The following is a 19,398-nucleotide window of genomic DNA, read 5'->3' on the forward strand; positions in this document are numbered from 1 at the left end:
CATATATAGGCTTTCTCATCCTTCGGCATCGTAGAAGCTGTACTCCAGCCACAGGGGTGGCAGAGCAGGATATGTACTGTTGCTCCATCTTCCCTGCCAAAGAGCTGTTCATAAACTTTTCCCCCTTTTTTGATCACCGGCATTTTTCTGGGTGGCTTTTTAAAAATACCTCCCTACTTTAATGCAGTACCTTTTTCTCTACTTACATTGTTGTTTTTGATTTGCTAATGGCAGAAGCCATTTGTTTAAGGGGATTTTTTTCAAATACTTTTTTCATAATTACATTTTGGTTGCTTTTACTGTAAGCTTCACCGGTCATCCAATGGGTTTCCTTGGCCAAGCAGGAATTCAAACCCTGATCTCCAGATTTATAAAGCAGGAACAAAGTTACTTAATCCAACTGTTTTAAAGAACCTGATTTTAATGTTCTGGAACAAAATGTTTCAGGGAAGCATTAGGATGTACACAGAACCCATTAAATGCACTTAACCGTGCATGTTCACATATTGTACTACCTTTCTGAGATGGTTAAGAAGCAGCCCAAGCTCAACCAGGGACAAGCATTTGTTGGCTGAGAATGCTTTCCCGTGTACCTTGGTGCTGAAATCGCTGAAGAGAGTGAAAGAGCTCCTTGCATCTTCATCCTGTTTTCTGCACTCAGACAGAATGCTGGGACTTCTTCAAAAGATGAATTTTGTTATTTTGATAACCACAGGTATGTCTTGATTCCTTGGAAATAAATTTGTGTCTGCAAAGGGTAGAGTTCATGCTGAACTAGAACCTCAGTGGCTTGGGATGGAGCTAGGACAGTGGTTAGTTTGCCATCTCCTTTTTTGGAGACAGGCTAAAGGACAGACTTCACTTTTCTTTGTCCTATTGGCCTGTCCCAGACAAGCACAATCAATTATTTGAATGGTTACTTTTTTTTAAAAAAAGGGAAGGTGATGAAGAACACTTTTTTAGCTGTTGGAGCTGGAGTTGGATGGGATGGATATTGAAAATGTAAACACTCTGTACTTTAAAAAATAATTGAAAAAATGCAATTTACAAAACAAAAAAGTTTACCAAAAAAACCCTTACAGCGTGGCAAATGCACAATAATCAGTCCAGAGAGTTAATGGATCACCTTCTCTTTCACATTCTGCCCCACCTTCTTCTGTATAATTCACGACAAGATTGCTTCCTGCCATACAATCTGCCATACAATCTGCCCCAGATACTGAGGTCCTCCAAGGAGCAGCTACTCCAAAAAGCCAGAACCTGAATGGCAACCATCACCCAATGGTGACATTTTCATTGGCCACCCCAAGACTGTGGGCATGACCCGCCAGAAGAGTTTTGACAGTTAAATCAGCTGTTGGAATTTAAGAGACAACTGAAAACTTAGCTCTTCCAGCAGGTTTAATCAGTCATTTTTTTAACTATGGATTTTAAATTGTTTAATGTATTTCTACATACCCGGTAGTTCTGCTCAATTCCAAGTAAAGTTTTTATTAGGTGACAATTTCCCCCATGTGACCTTGGCTATTGCCAAGTTTCTCTTTGAGGTAGCCAGGATAAGACAACTTCCTGTATTAGACTCAGGTTGAATTTTGTTTTGTATATATTTGCAATGGTTGTACCCATGTTCATGTGCATTTAGAATTGCACTCATCCTGTTTTTAAGTGGTCTTATTGGTTTATGAATCTGCTGTGCATTTTTCCCACTATGTTGTGTTGGGCAAGAAATATTATTACCATTATTATTATTATTATTATTATTATTATTATCATCATCATCTTCACACGACTTTTAACTACTGTGGTTCAAAACAATGCAATCAAAGAGGACAGGTGCCTCACCAAACTACAGCTCCTCTGATTTGATAATATTAGGCCATGGCAGTTAAATTGGTGCCAAATTGCATTTATTCTACAGTGTTGATACACCCTCTGTCTAATTCAACTAAGTGCCTCATTCCATATATGAGCATGAGTTTGCTTAGGGCTTATCTTCTTTGGTCTTTTGATTGAATAGCATAGCAAATAAAAGAAAAGCAATTTCATCATTCTGGTATTTTAAAGATCTCTAAACCAAAGTTTGGACAGTTACTTTTCTGGACTGCTGCTCCCCAAATGATCCAGTCCACCATCATGTCAGCAATCATTTGAGATTTCTTGAATTTAAGTTGATCATCCTTTGAAATAAATGTAGTATTGGCTTTAAGCATACAATTAATTTGGAATTAATGTTCATATTACTGATCTGACTGTGTTGTGACTTACCATCTTGATCGTCTGTTGGCTGATCTTTTTTGGAATAGATAGATAGATAGGTAGATAGATAGGTAACCAGATTCCTCCAACCAGCATGGAGAGTAACTTCTCATGTTCCAAGCCATACTACCCCACTAGTCTCCCCAATAATATGATCCCTGCATGGTAAGAAATGGAAATATAATTATTGTTTGGCTTTCTACAGCCCTACAAAGCTTACTAATCTCTTACAGGTTCATGAGTCATAGGGCTTTCATGTTCCTAGAAACAATCTATGATTGGAACATTCTCCATGGATTCCTGGTATGGTGGAAATAACAAGATGTTGATGACCAAGATTTGGCTTCACACTCAAGTGCTATCTCTAGGATGTTTCCGTGTAATCACATCCCCTTTCTGTTTTGCTTTTCTTCCTCCCTTGCTCTCTTTTTCAGAAATAAGATCTACAAGTAGCTAATGTCAATAGCATTTAAACATGTGTACTGACTCACTCCAGTCTGCAAAGAGTGCCAAGCCAGTTGAGCCCCATGTCAATATGATATGGACAGTAACTATCATGTAGATATAAAAGTGAGCAGTCTTGTTTGAACAAACAGGTTTTTGTTTGCAGAGTAAAAAGCCTAAGTGTATGTAAGGCCAGAAGGAGAGTTATTGTTAATACTATTGACATTTCCCTTCAGCTTAAAACAGAGGAAGAGGAAAGACAGTTTAGCAAGTATACAGGAAGCCACGGGAAAATTAAAATATGGCATTCTGATCTTGTGTCATCTATTTAAAAGCATATTATTGTCATTCTTAATTATTTCTCTTCATATTTAACAGCCTGAGCAAATTAGTTGATAAATGCCACATGGTTCCCCTATGGATTGCTGGGAAGCCCAGAAGACTATTTTTCTGCATTTTAGGGAAATTTCTGATAGTTTTAATAAACAAATGTTAGTGAGATCAAATCAAGAAAATGGGTTCAGTAGGCAAATAATTTAAGTGTAGGTTATGACTGCAAGCGTCTGTCATTTAAGACCAGAATTATGGTGGAGACCCAACAGGCAGTTCAGTTTTATTATAGAAGTGGGAGGTACACATTGTCTAGATATTGCCCATTTAGGGGAAATTTCCTCAAGGCAAAGGACCAGCCTCATTAGATGGCTCACAAGTCAAATACGTCTCCCTCTCTCTCTCTATAGTCCAAAGTGGTTGCTTCAGCTTTGATGAAACTCATGGACAATGGCAATTTTCCAGTCAGCTGTCATTCTTTATTCTCATGGGTTTTCCCCTGGACTCACAAAGTTAGCAATGTTTGTGCCCTACTATCTTTAATAGGATTTCCTTAACCTATATAGGATCCTGTGTTGTGAAGTCTTGGCTCTGCCTTCTCCTCTCCTCTTCTTTAGTTCCCCATGTTTATATGCCTTCCCAATCATGTAGAGACCTTCCTTTGTATTAGCTTTTGGATGCAGCTTAAAATCCCCCCACAGTCCAGTCTTAGTTGGTCTATTCCATTTCCTTGTATAAAGCCTTCTTGCTGGACCCCTTCCTTTCTCTACAGTCAGTAGAGGCTTGGGCCATTGTCTGGTGATCCTAGGCCAAGCAATCCAAAAACAGGCATTCTTAGTACCTGCATTTAGCAGTATTATTATACCAACAGTCCAAAGGACAACAGAAGTCTTTTGCCAGCCTAAGCTTCACGGGAAAGAAGATTAAGACAATTTAAAAGCAACAAGTTGTAATCCATCACTTTGCATCAGAGTCAGAAGTTTCCAGAGAGATTATTACAACCAGCAAAATCTCATTTTGTAATGTATTGTTTTAAGTTATCTTATGATAGTCCCAAATGGAGTTAATCGTTTATTCATCCGGTTTTAAGTAAACTCATTTGGTTATCTTTTCACCTTGCCTAAAGTGCCTCTGTGTTAAAAGGTCTTAATCTTAACAGAAAGTATCAGATAGCCCCTGAGTAAAGCCAGACAATATAGTTTTCCCAAATGCTTGGGCATGCCATCACATGCATATTTATCCATGGATGTTCAAAATATAATTCACAACAACTTAAGCCAGCATGGATAATGATTTAATAATAATAATAATAATAATAATAATAATAATAATAATAATACTTTATTTATACCCTGCCACCATCTCCCCAAGGGACTCGGGGCAGCTTACATGAGGCCAAGCCCAACAACACATAAAAAAACAACAAGCAACAATAAAACAACAAGCAATAAACAAAAATAAACAATACAATTAATATAACTCACAGGCAGACAATAACACACAATAATTTAAAAACCTATAATACTGGTATTTGTGATCTGATATCAAAGACTATGATTTCTAGTTAGAAACTTCAATTGAATTGCTGACTGGGGATAGTGAGAATTGTAACCTAGCACATCTAGAGAAAACAAATTGGGAGAAGTTGTTGAACAGAATAAATGAAGTGCCATCCTGCAAGATCTTTGATTAGTCTTCCAGTATCATAGGTTTCCATACATGGATATAGCTCCGATCTGATTTTCAGAAAATTTCCCCTTTCTGTCACCCAATTGCACTGGAATTTAATAATAATAATAATAATAATAATAATAATAATAATAACAACACTTTATTTATACCCCGCTACCATCTCCCCATGGGACTCGATGCGGCTTACATGAGGCCAAGCCCAAAATACATCAAACAACATCAATAACACAACATTAATAAACAATCAATAAAATACAAATCATATAAATCACATCACAAAACAACTATCAATAGTGACATATAAACAGTTTTAAAATGGCTAGGCCAAATGTAATAAATTAAAATTGAAAATATACTGACGTGAACAGGAAAAAATATAACTGGATATGATTTTTCAGAGAGAAATGAGGGAACAACAATCCATCCTAAGTCAGTATTAAGGTGCATTATGAGGGCATATTGCTGAGAGTTTTAAACTTATTATTTAACTTTATTATTGTGTACCCTCAGATACTTTTTGATTTAGTGAGACTGTACTATAACCCTATTTTGCAGGGGGGGGGGGTTGGCATAATTTGTCCTTTCCTTTGTCTGAGGCTGAAAGAGTGTGGCTTGCCCAAGGTCATCCAGTGGGTTTCTGTGGCCAAGTATGTATTTGAACCCTGATTGCCATCACTCAAATCATTATATCATGTCAGCTTTCATATAACAGTACATTTCACCTAAATGATGGATCTTTTCTGTTTGATAGCACTGATACTAGATTCCACGACTGCATCCACTTTGGAGACCCAAATCACTAAGTGTCAACATGTGAGAGAGAAATGTATGACAGCAGAGGATGGATGTGGAAGTACCTGGAATTTACTTGAAGAAGCTTGTTTCATTTCAGGTAACTATGGCAAGGCTACGTGTGGCACTCTGATAACAAAGGCAGCCCTTTCTGTGCCTGATCTGCTTCTCAGTATGTATGTATATATTTTGATGCACTTACAGATTTGTAGGGCTGGCATTCTGTTGGTTATGGTTAGCTCCAAGTAGAGTGCATCCATTCAATCCATTGTTGAATGGTGAGTCAGAATGTACCTAAATCCCATTGAATAAATGGAATTTAGTCAGTACTAAGAACAGAATTAAGTCCTCCATATACAGTTGTGCAAAATGATGCACAAACACTGGTTTGTGCATCATTTTGTGGGTTGCTGTGAGTTTTCTGGGCTGCATGGCCATGTTCCAGAAGCATTCTCTCCTGACATTTCACTCACATCTATGGCACGGTTCCGGTCCAGTGTATCTGTCCGAATGTATCTCCCTTTACGTCCCACCTCGGAGTTTGAGATCATCTGGGGAGGCCCTGCTCTCGACCCCACCACTGTCACAAGTGAGGCTGGTGGGAACGAGAAGCAGGGCCTTCTCAGTGGTGGCCCCTCACCTGTGGAACTCACTCCCGGGGGAAATCAGAGCATCATCATCCCTCCTCTCCTTCAGGAGGAGGGTGAAGACATGGTTGTGGAACCAGGCCTTTGGGCAACCAGGCAATTAAATAAGACAATTAAATAAGACAATCAGACGTGCAAGATCAGCAGGATTGTCGAAGTGGAATCAAAAACAGATCTATGAGTTAGTGTACACTGACAGGGTAGGAAGAAGAATTAGGTTTGTATTGATTTTATTGATTTTATTGATTTTTAATTGATTTTATTGGGATAATGGCTTGAATTGTGGTAACTATGAATTGTTGTACTTTTGTGATGATTGTTTTGTGTGGCAGGCATCTAAGCATGCCTTTGCTGTTGTAAGCCGCCCTGGGTCCCCTACGGGGTGAGAAGGGCAGGGTACAAGAACCCCAAATAATAATAATAATAATATGGCAGGCATCCTCAGAGGTTGTGAAGTATATTGAAAACGAAGCAAGGGAGCTCTATATATCTGTGGAAAGTCCAAGGTGGGAGAAACTATATCTTATCTAAGTAGCTCTTCATACTTCTCACTAAATCTATTGTAAAGATTTCTTTGTAAGTGCATGTTAACTCTATGTCACAATAACAGTGTTATTAACTATTATAAAACCAAACCAGACCTTCTTGGGGCATATTATATAACTCATGATCTAAGTCAAATATTTGCTCTTAGTCAAAGATACATAGGCAGTCTTAAGGTAATGCAATATTATATCCCTAAACATTTTAAATAGCTCAGACTTTTAAAAAAAATCAGATACTTTCGCTTTGTGTGAATCTTTGACAACTATTCTTCTAATCAGCAGAAAAGGTAACAATTATGTTTTTAAAATATCTGGCTGTAGCATACATTAATTTCTGGTAATTTAACTGAGCAACTGAATCAACACTGTGAATACATCTCACAGTACACTCGTAAAATGAACATGTACCACTTAGCACATCAGGCATAGAGAACACAAAAGTCTTCTTATCCAGTTAATCGAATTCTGAGTACCTTCCACCCTGTTCCAACCAGCCCCTTCCCAATCTCTGAAAAACTTGCAGAGGTTACATAAGACTAAATAAGCAACCTGTTACTTCTTTTCTATATATATTTAAAAAAATAAGTACCAGGCCCTTTCAAAAACCATTGTGCCTTTTTTATCTTGATGAGCAGATACATTTTAAAGTTCTACAACAAAATGTCCTGTTCTTTAGATCAGCTATGGGGAAACAATTATCTTGGCTATTAATCAATTTGATTATAATTAGATTCATTCATGAGTAGTGGGAAGCTGATGAGTAAACCACAGTGGCTGATTGTTTCCACACCAGCATCTCCTTCTCTCTTTTTTTGTAATCCCTTCTGGGTTTCAGTTTGAACTTTACAGGGGCCATTGAAGGGTTTAATTTTAATCATTTAAATTATTTTAATGGACTCTAAAGGTAGATTGAGCTTTATCATTTATTTAATGACAGAGTACCAGGAAACTTGACCTAGGGACCTTCCAGACAGGCCGTATATCCCAGGATCTGATCCCAGGTTTTCTGCTTGTCCCAGATTATCAGGCAGTGCAGACTCATATAATCCAGTTTAAAGCAGAAAACCTAGGATCAGATCCTGGGATATAGGTCCTGTCTGGAAAGGCCCCTAAAGCACAGGTTTCTGTCAAAAACAAAACAAAAATTATATTAATTTTATATAGAATTCTTGCAAAAACATGCAATGGCATCAATTGAACAGCAAAAGGTTATACTGTAGTATAAACTCACCAATGAAGAGCAAGCAATTTTATTTGTGTTTAACCTGAAAACATCTCACAACTTTTCTATTCCCTCCAACATGGCCTCATCTCTATCTTTAAACCTAATAGTCACTTTCTGACCTTTCCAAGTTACTGAACTGTTTGAGTGGTAAAGTTCACCAACTTAATTAGTAAAAATTGGACCAAATCCCAGAACGGATTCACCCAATCTATTGACATATGGAACCTGTCAGCTGCTACTATAAGCAAACACTTGGTAAAGAACATGTTCAATTGAGGGGGGAAAAATCATAGTGCATATGTTTCCCCTTTATGTCAGAACAAGAGTTGTATTTTTCTAAATCGAAGGAGCTAGATCCAGACTTAGTCATGCTTGGAAGACATCTATTGTTCTCAGTGGGATCCAAGTTAGTTATTCCTAAATTAAGCAAATATATTTCCTAAAGCTATGTTTTACATGTGAAGAACCAGTGTTGTGTAGTGGCTTGTGTGTTGGGCTACAACTCTGAGTACCAGACTTAAATTTGTGGATATTCGTGAAAACCCACTGTGAGACCCTGGGAAAGACATTCACTCCTAGGCCCTGAAAACAATTTAGAGGCACCAAATTAAAAAAAAAAGACAAATAAACCAATTATTCTAGGTGTGACAAAAGCTGGATTCAGTTCAAGAACTGGATTGTTTTAGTGGGATTGTAGCTTTGCAAAATGCCCTAGAAAACCACACATAGATTGTGTTAGACTTGACTATAGCTAGTTTCCAGGGAAATCAATTTCCATGGATTGGATAAGTTTGGGGGGATTTCATATCTCAGGATGAGATTTAGTCTAGTAGTCTGGTCCCTTAGGGTTCCTCATAACAATAGAATTAGGATATCAATATTTATAAGGGCTTTCCTATTTTAAAAGGCTGAGATGTCTAAAGTTATAAGAGCTTTGGGCTAAAGTAGTTTGTATTTGGGTCTTTCTTCTTTTTTGTTTGAGCCTACCATTGAAAATCCCCTGCCTCATTTTGAGAACTGGAAAAAATATTTTTCCACCAAACTTGGGTGAGAGTTTCCTTCATCAGATGCATCCAAAGAAACATATGCAATCAGTCCTATGGCCTGATTAAATGCAGTTTCTGAATAGATGAGGATCATTTTGCTATGGTTGCATTCTTTCTGTTTTCTGATTAAGATGATACTCATAGATTTTTTTTTTAATCCAGGCAACATCTGCACAGTGAAAGAGTCAACCCGTTGTAATATAGTCATTCAATTTTTGGTTGACCAGTTCCCAGAATTTAAGGAGTGCATGTGCACAGAGGATAAGTGCAGCATCAAAACATTCCAGACCGAGGAATGCTCCAATCATGAAGGTAAGAGTCGGCTTTTTTTCCTATGAAACAAAATAATTGAAGGTAATGATGGCATTGTGACAAAAGAAAAACTATTTTAGAAACTATGTGCTCATGAACATTTCATAGCTCTTCTGAATTCTAAGGGATTGAATTCTAACCCTTGATCCTGAATTCTAAGGGATTTTTACCTTCAGAAATGGCCACATTCAGTTCATCATAGGAGGAGATCATGATTTTTTTCAGGGTCATCATATCTGAACTAAGTTTATTGGCTATCTTTTTTAAAAAAATCATCTTTATTGCAAAAGAAATTATATTCATACATTAAAAAGATTTGGGATTGAATGTGTTGAGGAAAGAAAAGGGTGGGAAAAGGGGGGGAAGAAGGGAGAGAAAGAAAGAAAGAAAGAAAGAAAGAAAGAAAGAAAGAAAGAAAGAAAGAAAGAAAGAAAGAAAGGGGTATGATATTTGGGGTGTGTGTGGAGGGGTTTGAGGTTGGGGGTTTTATCTTCCGGTCCATTCCACAGGGAGATTATTTTTGTTTTCCCATTTTCCCTTCTTCTTCTTCTTCTTCTTCTTCTTCTTCTTCTTCTTCTTCTTCTTAATATTTTCTAGCTTCACCTATTTTGTTCTCCTTTCTAAAAACTTTTTCTCTTATTTAATAATGTCAATCTTCTTATTGATGCTATTTTGTTTATTCAAAATTGCTAAATTTCTGTTCCTGAAGGTGTTGTTTCAGCAGTGATCAATCTGTCTTGTGTTTCTCTGTCTGGTCCTGGAGCAAGAATGTTAGAGAGTCCATGTCCATGTAGTCCCTTAGCTTGGTAATCCATATATTGATTGGAGGGATTTCTTTAGAACGCCATCTCTGTACTAGGAGAGTTCTTGCTGCAGCAGTTAAATAAAAGTATATTTTATCTTTATTTTTGTCTAACTTGAAATCTGTCAGGTTTAGTAAGTAGTATTATGGTCTTAAGTTGAACTTTAATTTTAATATTTTTTGAGAATGTTCATGTATTTTTTCCAATATTTCTCAAGGAAGTTAAGAAATAAGTTTATTGGCTATCTTAAAGTCTAAGGCAGTGGTTCTCAACCTGGGGTCCCCAGATGTTTTTGGCATTCAACTCCCAGAAATCCTAACAGCTGGTAAACTGGCTGGGATTTCTGGGAGTTGTAGGCCAAAAACATCTGGGGACCCCAGGTTGAGAACCACTGGTCTAAGGGATCCTCCTATTGGAAATATAACCTGAGTAAACTGGAATCAGTCTTGGGATGCAAAAACTTAAAATCATAAATTAGAGGTAGGCAACTGTGGAAGGTTAGGAAGTTGTAGGAGATCTTGATGAATCTCTCCTGCAAAATAATTATAACAATTAAAATTCTTTTGCTTCCACATACCCACTGTGTGTTGGATGGGGGAGGGGCAACTTCTGCAAATGAATAGCTGTGCAGAATGGTAGAAAAGGTGGAATTGGAGGAAAGGTCCTATGCTCCACATTGTAACTTATGCAAATGTTGCAGTCTTCCTTGATATGTGGTAGATTCTATGTAAATAGAATGATGAATGTAATCTAAGTTTTAGATTAGCTGTGAAAGCTAATAAATCCAGCACCATGGATGGTTCTGATTAACAGCAAACTAAAACCTGCAACTATTACTTCTCCGCTAACATGAAAACTTCTGGGATTAAATTGTACACCATTCATCTCAAGAATGTTCTTGAGATATTGGTTATTGTCGGGACAGATAAAGATTACAGCAGGAAGGAAGTATATTTTGGCTGGGAAGAAAGATTTATTTTTTGTTATCAAATATCTTTCAACAGGAAAGCCAGAGCCTTCTCATCTATGCCAAAATTTTCACAGAGGACAAAACCACAAAAAAATAGGGCCCACTGGCCTGTAAAGATGTAAATGGCTGCTTTGTTGCCAAGGAAATGTGTCAGAGAGATGATCACTATTCTACCAGTTTTAAAAATTGCCTGAGAGTGAATTTTCAATTCACTTTGCCTTATGTTCATATTGTATGTTAAGCTCAAGTCCCAAGCGCTTTTTAATCCAAACTGCCATGCACAAACTAAATATAAGATTCAACAAGCTTGAAAAAACTGAAGTTTTGGAAATACAAGTAAATATTTTTAAAACACTATAAAAAGTAGATAGAGATATCTGTAATGAACAAATAGCTCAACAAAATCGGATCAGTCAGTTTGAAATGTGAAACGCTTGTGACTAACAATAATAATAATACTTTATTTGTAGGCTAGTTCATAAAATGGAATAATTTAAAAAAGAAATATACCGCTATGGTTGAAATCCTGCTATTTGGCTTATTATGACACTAAGGATATTGCTATCCCATAGGTATTTGAATCTTGCACTTTCCATTGGCTCTGCACTTACTCGTACCCAAATTCAGTGTCAACTTTATTCCAGTCATAAGACTGTTTTATGATGATGTTGTTACTGTGTTTTGTTTTATTTGATTGATTTTTTTTGTGGTTGGTTTTTTTCTGTATTTGGGCTTGTCCCCTTGTAAGCTGCCCAGAGTCCCATTGGGGAGATGGTGGTAGGGTATAAAAATAAAATTATTATTATTATTATTATTATTATTATTATTATTATTATTATTATTAATCCTAAGTAAAAGAACCCCTACTCAGATATTATATTAGTAAATCTTGTTTGTATGTTTAATAATATTGACTTCTTTCTATTCTATATTGTCTCTTATTTAAAGATCAAATATCAGATGGAAAAATATTTCCTGCAAGTGGAGAACCATTTTCATCTTATGGTAAGTTTGCCTTTTACAAATGGGATGAAAGCTATAAGACTGAATCAAGTTGGTAGTCCCAATTACAGTAGACTCACTGATCAGGTAGAGCCCACTGAGTCAATGAGAGAATAAGATACAGGCCATTGTCAAAGACATTGCACCATGAAAAGCTGCATGAATCCAACAAAACAAATCCCCAAAAGAGGCCAACCAATGAAACCAAATATTTTTCAACATTATTTTCAACATACTGATATAGCCTGCCTCTGGAGTCTGCCAAATTTAAAGGGTTCCCTGGGAAGTCTTGTAGACATAGCTGATTGCCTTGCCAATTCTGTTGTTTCTGCCTAAGACATGGAAATAATTAAGTCCATAAATCCAGTCATATCTAAGTGGGTCCAGCTGAATCATCAGTCCATCCACTTCTCTGGTTTCCAGAAAGCTGCTGGTAGTATGACTTGTCAGACAATGCAGGTAAAATTCTTAAGAATGATATATACAATAGAAATTTAAAACAATTTCCCCTATATCTAAGGCTGTTGGGCATTGCAGCCCAAAATATATGGAGGGGCTGTATTCTATGCTTTCAAATGCACTATGTTTCATCACTCTGCACATTCAGCCCAGTAAACAAGTCCAGTAAACAAGCTGAATATAGTAGAAGTTGTAATGCCTTTAGAAAGCTGACAATCTTAATGATCGTCTGCTCATCCATGGATTATAACAATTATCCATGTTGACTGCTGACACCAAGCAATGTTGCTCCTGTTCTGTAAACCTCTGGTTGTAAAAGAATGTCTCTACCTAAGAAATTCAAATAGCATGCATAGTTCCACCTTGATAAAATACTCTTTATGTGGCTTGTGTTCAGGTTATTTGAAGGACTGTGTTTCTTTCTATGAACCTGGTAGACATTTACAATCAACTTGGGAGGGCCTTCTCTCTGTCCCATCACCTGCTCATTCTGTTAGAAATGTAATACAGTTGACTGGTTGCACTGACACGACAAATAAATAAATCACCTGCTCAGACGTGTTTGGTGTGAACAAGGGAGAGGGCCTTTTTGGTGGCTTCTCCAAACTTTGGAACTCCTTCCCAAAAGAGACCAGGGTGGCCCCATCCCTGCTAGCCTTTCACAAGCAAGTTAAGACATTTATTTGTTATTAGCCATTTGCTGGGAGGCGAGGGGCACACTGCCAAGGAGGCTGTGGATGAGAGTTGTGTATGATACTTAGTTTTAATCTAATTTTAATTGTATAATTATTTTTATTGTACCTTAAATTTATTTTAACTTGTATCTATGACAAAAATATTTAATTTTAAAAAATTGTTTTAATTTTTTACAACACTTCATCTTAGTCAAAAGGCTGAAAAGTGATAATAGTTTTAAATTTTCACATGGTATTGGATTGTATCAATTTATTGTAAGCAGTCTTGAGTCTGCAATGGGAGAAAGGTGGGATAGAAATAATAATAATAATAATAATAATAATAATCATCATCATCATCATAATCATAATCAATAATAATCACTATTGCCAATAAATTTAATGATGCCGTGTTAGTACTTTTTAAAGTGTTACTGGGATTGATCATTCTTCTCCCCTCTTCCTCTTTCTTCATTATTGCATGTATATGTACAGTATCTCTTCTTTTGCAGATCGAATGAAAATACAATCACAGTGGGAGACATCAGCCCTTTCAAACTATGGTAAAGACATTAAGGCATTTGCATGGATTTCTAACTCAACTATACTGTGAATAATAAAGTCTAGCATCATGTACTGTTAAGCATTGCAAGCTCACTGAAAGGTGCAGAAATGTGCAACACTCCTGTCTATCAGATCATTTCCAAGCACAGTACTATCTTAATTCAGACCAGTGCTGATTTGTAGGCATATCCTGCTGTAACCTTCCAGCATTGCACAGATCTTCAGGTATCCTGAGAACTTGTTTGAGTTGTTCACCTCATTATAAAAATGATGGCCCACTCACTCACTCACTCACTCTAGTTGGGACCCTCACTCTGTGAAGACTGTGTGTTGATCAGCTGCGCACCGACCTCCACACATTAAAAAAAACAACAACTCACGCACAGGCATCTTCCAAGAACTTGGAAGATGATCATACTCAGACAACGAGGGATTGTCTAATCAATAAAGGATGGCATTTTAGTATGCCATTGTATAAAATGGGACTTGAGTATCCATGGATTTTGGTATCAACAGGAGGTACTGGAATCAAACCCCAGTATACACCAAGGATGCACTGCACTCAGAACTATGTTGATAAGAACAAATGAATTCAAGAGAGCCAAATGAATACAAGTTCTCGTGCCTGATATATCACCAATTCTCCAGAGCACATCTGTGCAATGTTCAGATGCCTGTGGGGCAAAGAAGATTTGCTCTGCTATGGATGCCAATTTCATTTGTGAATGTATATCATTGTATTATTGGATCAATTTAACTTTAAACACTTAGAAATTTTCACACAACCAGATAACCCAGAATATCAAGGAAGATAATCCACAGTATCTGCTTTGAACTGGATTATCTGCGTCCATACTGCCATATAATCCAGTTCAATGTGGATTTTATACAGCTGTGTGGAAAGGGCCTTACATGACATGGTTTGGGGCCATTAAAGCTGAAATGAAAACAGATTCCAGAGAAAAGGTTTTAAAGGCAGACAAATCAGTAGCTGAGTTTGGTCAAGTGGGATAATAAAAATGCAGTTGTTTTGGGCTCTGAGGAAAACGGATGGAGTGCACCCTTGTTTTTTTGTCCCCTCTGAACTGAGACCAGCTGCCTTTTCATTATCTGAATTGTGTACCTTTCCCTTCCCAGCAATAATGAGCAGAGGATGGAGGAATCCCAGAAAATGGCAGCTTCTGGAGCCATCGAGGGGATGGAACTGATCTTACATCAAGTTATCTCTGTCTGCTTTATGTTGGATCTCAGTCATTCATTCCCTTGTAATTTTATAATCTCCTCATTTTCTCCTTAGAGTACAAACATGGGCAGTCCTGCTTTGAGCTAAATGTGGAATGCGTTAGTGATGAAGTCTGTAACAGACAATTAGCTTTGTATCTTCAAGTTTGCCAAGCAACTGGAACACAGTGCAACATGAAGCAATGCCAAGCAGCACTGCAGTTTTTCTATGAAAATATGCCTTTCAACATTGCCCAGATGTTCACATTTTGTGATTGCGTTCAGTCGGATGAAAACTGCCAGCAAGCCAAAGAAGTGCTCCATGGCAAACCATGTGCAGTCCATGTAGTCCCAGCACCTTCATGTCTTAGTATAATTCAAACTTGCCAAGCAGACAATTTCTGTTGGTAAGTTCTGCCTGTTTGCACACATGCACATCCATATTATTGACTAAGGGTCTTACTGTCTGATACTATCATTTTGAAATCAGAGGCAAGTCTCAAAGAATGAGGGATTTGAATTTCTACCAGAAGCTTGAGGAAGCTAACATATTTTTCCCTGCTGCCGCTAGCACTACTGTCACTGCTCTTTTCCCGATATCACAATTTTAACATCAGTGTGTATGAGCTATGTGTCTAGGTTTAAAAAATGGAGTCACATGCATATTGCCACCAAAAACATGACAAGCAACAAGTACAGCTTGGGAAGAAACACAGAGACCAATAAAAGGACTGAACTTTCTGAGCAACTAGTTGTTTTCAGGGAACAGACCAGAAAGAAGGAACGATTCATCTAAAAGGATGGTGATATGCAGGGTTCGTGAATATTTAGGGTTTCAGATGCTGTGGGAAAATGGGAGGGGTTTTTTTATATACAGAAGAGTTGTAGTTTCAGAAATTAGTCAGTGAGCCATATTTGATTTCCAACATCACCTAGCTTTATAATTTGAAATGGGGGAAAGGAATCTGCTGTAGTCATAAGTAATAAGAAGGAGCTGCTCCTTTGTCCCTTTCATACATAATTATAGCACCATGATACTATTTTAACAGGTATGCCTTCATTCTACATAATCCTGGGATTTGTGATTTTGTGAGGCAGACAGTTATGATATCTCATGAAAATAAAAATCTTAATATTCCATAGGTTGGAGATTTGACGATTGACATACTGCCATTGCTATTCCCATTCAGTCTGGGGAATGATAAACAAAATACAGTAGAGTCTCGCTTATCCAACATAAATGGGCCAGCAGAACGTTGGATAAGCAAAAATGTTGGATAATAAAGAGGGATTAAGGAAAAGCCTATTAAACATCAAATTACATTATGATTATACAAATTAAACACCAAAACATCATGTTTTTCAATCAATTGGTTATAAAACATGATGTTATGTAGTAATTACTGTATTTCCTAATTTAGCACCAAAACATCACTATTGAAACAGCTGTGGATCTGGGTGGGAGGCAGACTGCGATGGATAATACAGAACTTTGGATGAGCCAAGGTTGGATATGTGAAACTGCACTACACTTAGTGTTAGCTAGTGGACGTCCAGACAATATACTTCCAGATTTCTTTGTTATTGTATGTCTCAGAGGAAATGAGCAGTTTTATGAGTTTTATCTTTTGTATTGTTATTTCCTGACCTGTGGTTTTTATTTTCCAGGCATTCCATAATGAAAACAAACAGTAAAACAAAACAAAAAAAACCCCAAAGCCAAAACAACCCTACCACATATTTCCTTATGTTTCCACAGGGCCAAATATGAGAACTTTACATCAAATTGTTTAGAAAACAATGCCCAAACATGCCTTAAAGAAAAAGCTTGTCCACCATTTTTGGATGGAAATGATCTGATTTGTTCTGACAGCAATGAGTGCAGAGCAGCTTTCATTAACCTGTTGGGTTCCGTCCTTCAAGTTGAGTGTACTTGTGATTCCACTTCAGAGGAGGATCAATCTGCTTGCAAATGGATCTATCATATATTCCACAGCAAATGCAGTTTTGGTAAGTTGAAGACTTCACTTCCTGTGTTCTTGTCAGAGCTCTGAATCCCTACCTGCAAATGGTTCCTGGAAAATATCTCAGGTATCTGAAATACCTTTAGAAAGGTGTAAAACTGAGCAGATTTCAATAGGTCTTTACACAAACCTATTGACATCTGCTCAGTTTTACACCTTTCTACAGATATTTCAGGTACCTCAGATATTTTCCAGGAACCGATTAAGGCAGGGGTGAGACCTCCATAGGGGATTTTTGTATTCCCTACATATTCCCAAGTCTTTTTCTTAAACACTGAAGGGCAATGACATGGAGGAGAAACCTTAGCCTTCCGTTCACATGTGAACATTAAATACAAATTTTATCTCAAGGCTTAAAGCAGGGGGGAGAAATATTTTGCTCTTCACATATTTTAGGCTTCTGCCCCCAAAATCTCTTACTACTTGGACTGTTTTGAGCTGTCCAATATATTTGGAGGGTCAAAAAAGGTTTCCCACAAGACATAAGATACTTTTAAAGTAAGTTCTCTCAATGTCTGCTTTAATAATGCAGGCCATGAAAACTAGGGCTACATCTTTTCACACAATAGGATGGATTATCTGATTTGATAATCTGGATTATATAGCAGTGTAGAAGGACCTCAGTTAGATTAAAATGTGAAATACTTGTAATTTTTAAATTTAAAAATATAGCTATATGGTTGAAATTCTAAGCAGAAGAGCATTTTATTTGCAGGTTTTGTTTGTTTGTTGTTTGTTGACTTCTTTCTAAATGCTCTTCTATTTAAAGCTCAAACATCAAGTGGAAAGGCAGACATTCCTTCATCAGAAGAAAAATTACTTCCTTCAACTGATGAATAGTCTTGGATTTATGGTAAGCTTGCCTTTTAAAAATGAGATGAAATTTGGGACTGAATCCCAACTACAGTGTGGAAAAGGAACATATATGTGTGTCCCATTCACTCAGGATGCCTCTCATTGCAACTAAAAACAAGATTCAGGCCTTTGTTAAAGACATCCCACTATGAAAAGCTACACAAACCCTATAAAATAAATTCCCAAAAGAGGCCAACCAATGCTTCTGGAGTCTGCCAAATTTAAAGGGTTCCCTAGGAAGCCTTGTAGACATAGCTGATTGCCTTGCCAATGCTGTTGTCTCTGCCTGAGACATGGAAATTATTAAGTTCATAAATCCAGTCACATCCAAGCATGTCTACCTGAATCCTCAATGCAGCCAGAAAGCTGTAGGCAGTGTGTTGTTTAGGTCAGTGGCTAAAGTGCAGGTGGCGGAAAACACATGGCCTTTTTCATGTGGTAAAGAATCTTCTGCATAAATAACTGACTGAAGCAGCCAGAAGAAGCACCAAGGCACACTGTGACCAATTGGCATTGTATTGCAGCTTACAGATAAAAGAATTTGCAAGCTTGTTGATTTAGCTGCCATGATTGTGTCTGAGTTGGAGAGTGACACAGCCAGAAATATAGCTGGTTAGTTACACATAACATGTGAAATATGAAATGTGGATAAAGCTGATTGAATAAAAAAAAATCATGTGTGTGTGAGAGAGAGAGAGAGAGAGAGAGAGAGAGATTTGAATGTGATTTTGAATGTAATTTTTCTGCTTCTTGACAGGGGGTTGGCCCACGAGGTCTCTTCCAACTCTATGATTCTCTCTCTCTCTCTCTCTCTCTATATATATATATATAGAGAGAGAGAGAGCAGGCCCATAGCCAGGATTTTGTTTTTTTTTTGGGGGGGGGGCTGAGTCTGAGTGAAAGAGTGTCTACCCTAGCAAACCTTTTGTATCATTACCCCAATACCCCCATACATATGGGATATATTGAGCATGGTGATCAGATCATGATATAAATAAACATAACAGTTTAAATAATGTACCAGTAAGGCCTTCTCGTGGACCACCATGAGAATTTTTTGGGGGGCTGAAGCTCCCCAAGCCCCCCCTGACTACATGCCTGATAGAGAGAGAGAGAGAGAGAGATACAAAAAGAAATATATGTCCATTTGTGGTTGGTCTTCTGGACGTGCTTTTGGAATCCATGTCAGCAGATTTATATAAAACAACAAAGGGGTGCTTAGACCCACAAACAGTAACTTGTCTATGCATTAAATACTATATACATATGTGAAAGGCTCAACTTAGTTACTGGCAGATCTTAATGGAACAAGAGTCAATAAAGACTCTTTCTCATTCCATCCCTATACCAAAATATTATTTTTTATTCTTTACAATGCCTTCCGCAAAATTATGTTAATATAATAGTCTTTTACATTTATCCTTATCTCACTTTGTAAGACTTGGAGAATACAACAGTGCAGAATTTTGAATGACTCATATTGCTTATTATGTATTCCAGATACTGACGATATGTCATTTACTCTTTGATTAATGTC

The 19,398-nt window shown here is 37.3% G+C and overlaps 1 protein-coding gene across 1 annotated transcript; it reads left to right on the forward strand.

Annotated features, from left to right (window-relative positions):
- Positions 1 to 687: 687 nt before the first annotated feature.
- On the forward strand, positions 688 to 17,846 carry GFRAL (GDNF family receptor alpha like). The gene is made up of 8 exons (XM_067462964.1): positions 688 to 715; positions 5,474 to 5,614; positions 9,140 to 9,289; positions 12,023 to 12,067; positions 13,710 to 13,760; positions 15,059 to 15,389; positions 16,742 to 16,992; positions 17,776 to 17,846. Exons 1-8 carry the CDS (start codon positions 688 to 690, stop codon positions 17,844 to 17,846), a joined length of 1,068 nt encoding a protein of 355 aa, XP_067319065.1.
- Positions 17,847 to 19,398: the final 1,552 nt, after the last annotated feature.

This window comes from Anolis sagrei, chromosome 1 (genome assembly GCF_037176765.1).
Source record: "Anolis sagrei isolate rAnoSag1 chromosome 1, rAnoSag1.mat, whole genome shotgun sequence".
Lineage (NCBI taxonomy): Eukaryota > Metazoa > Chordata > Lepidosauria > Squamata > Dactyloidae > Anolis > Anolis sagrei.

Coding starts and splice junctions, on each gene's coding strand:
- GFRAL (XM_067462964.1), top strand. CDS start 688: ATGAATTTTGTTATTTTGATAACCACAG. Junction 5,615..9,139: donor AGAAGCTTGTTTCATTTCAG/GTAACTATGGCA, acceptor TTTTTAATCCAG/GCAACATCTGCACAGTGAAA. Junction 12,068..13,709: donor AGAACCATTTTCATCTTATG/GTAAGTTTGCCT, acceptor CTTCTTTTGCAG/ATCGAATGAAAATACAATCA.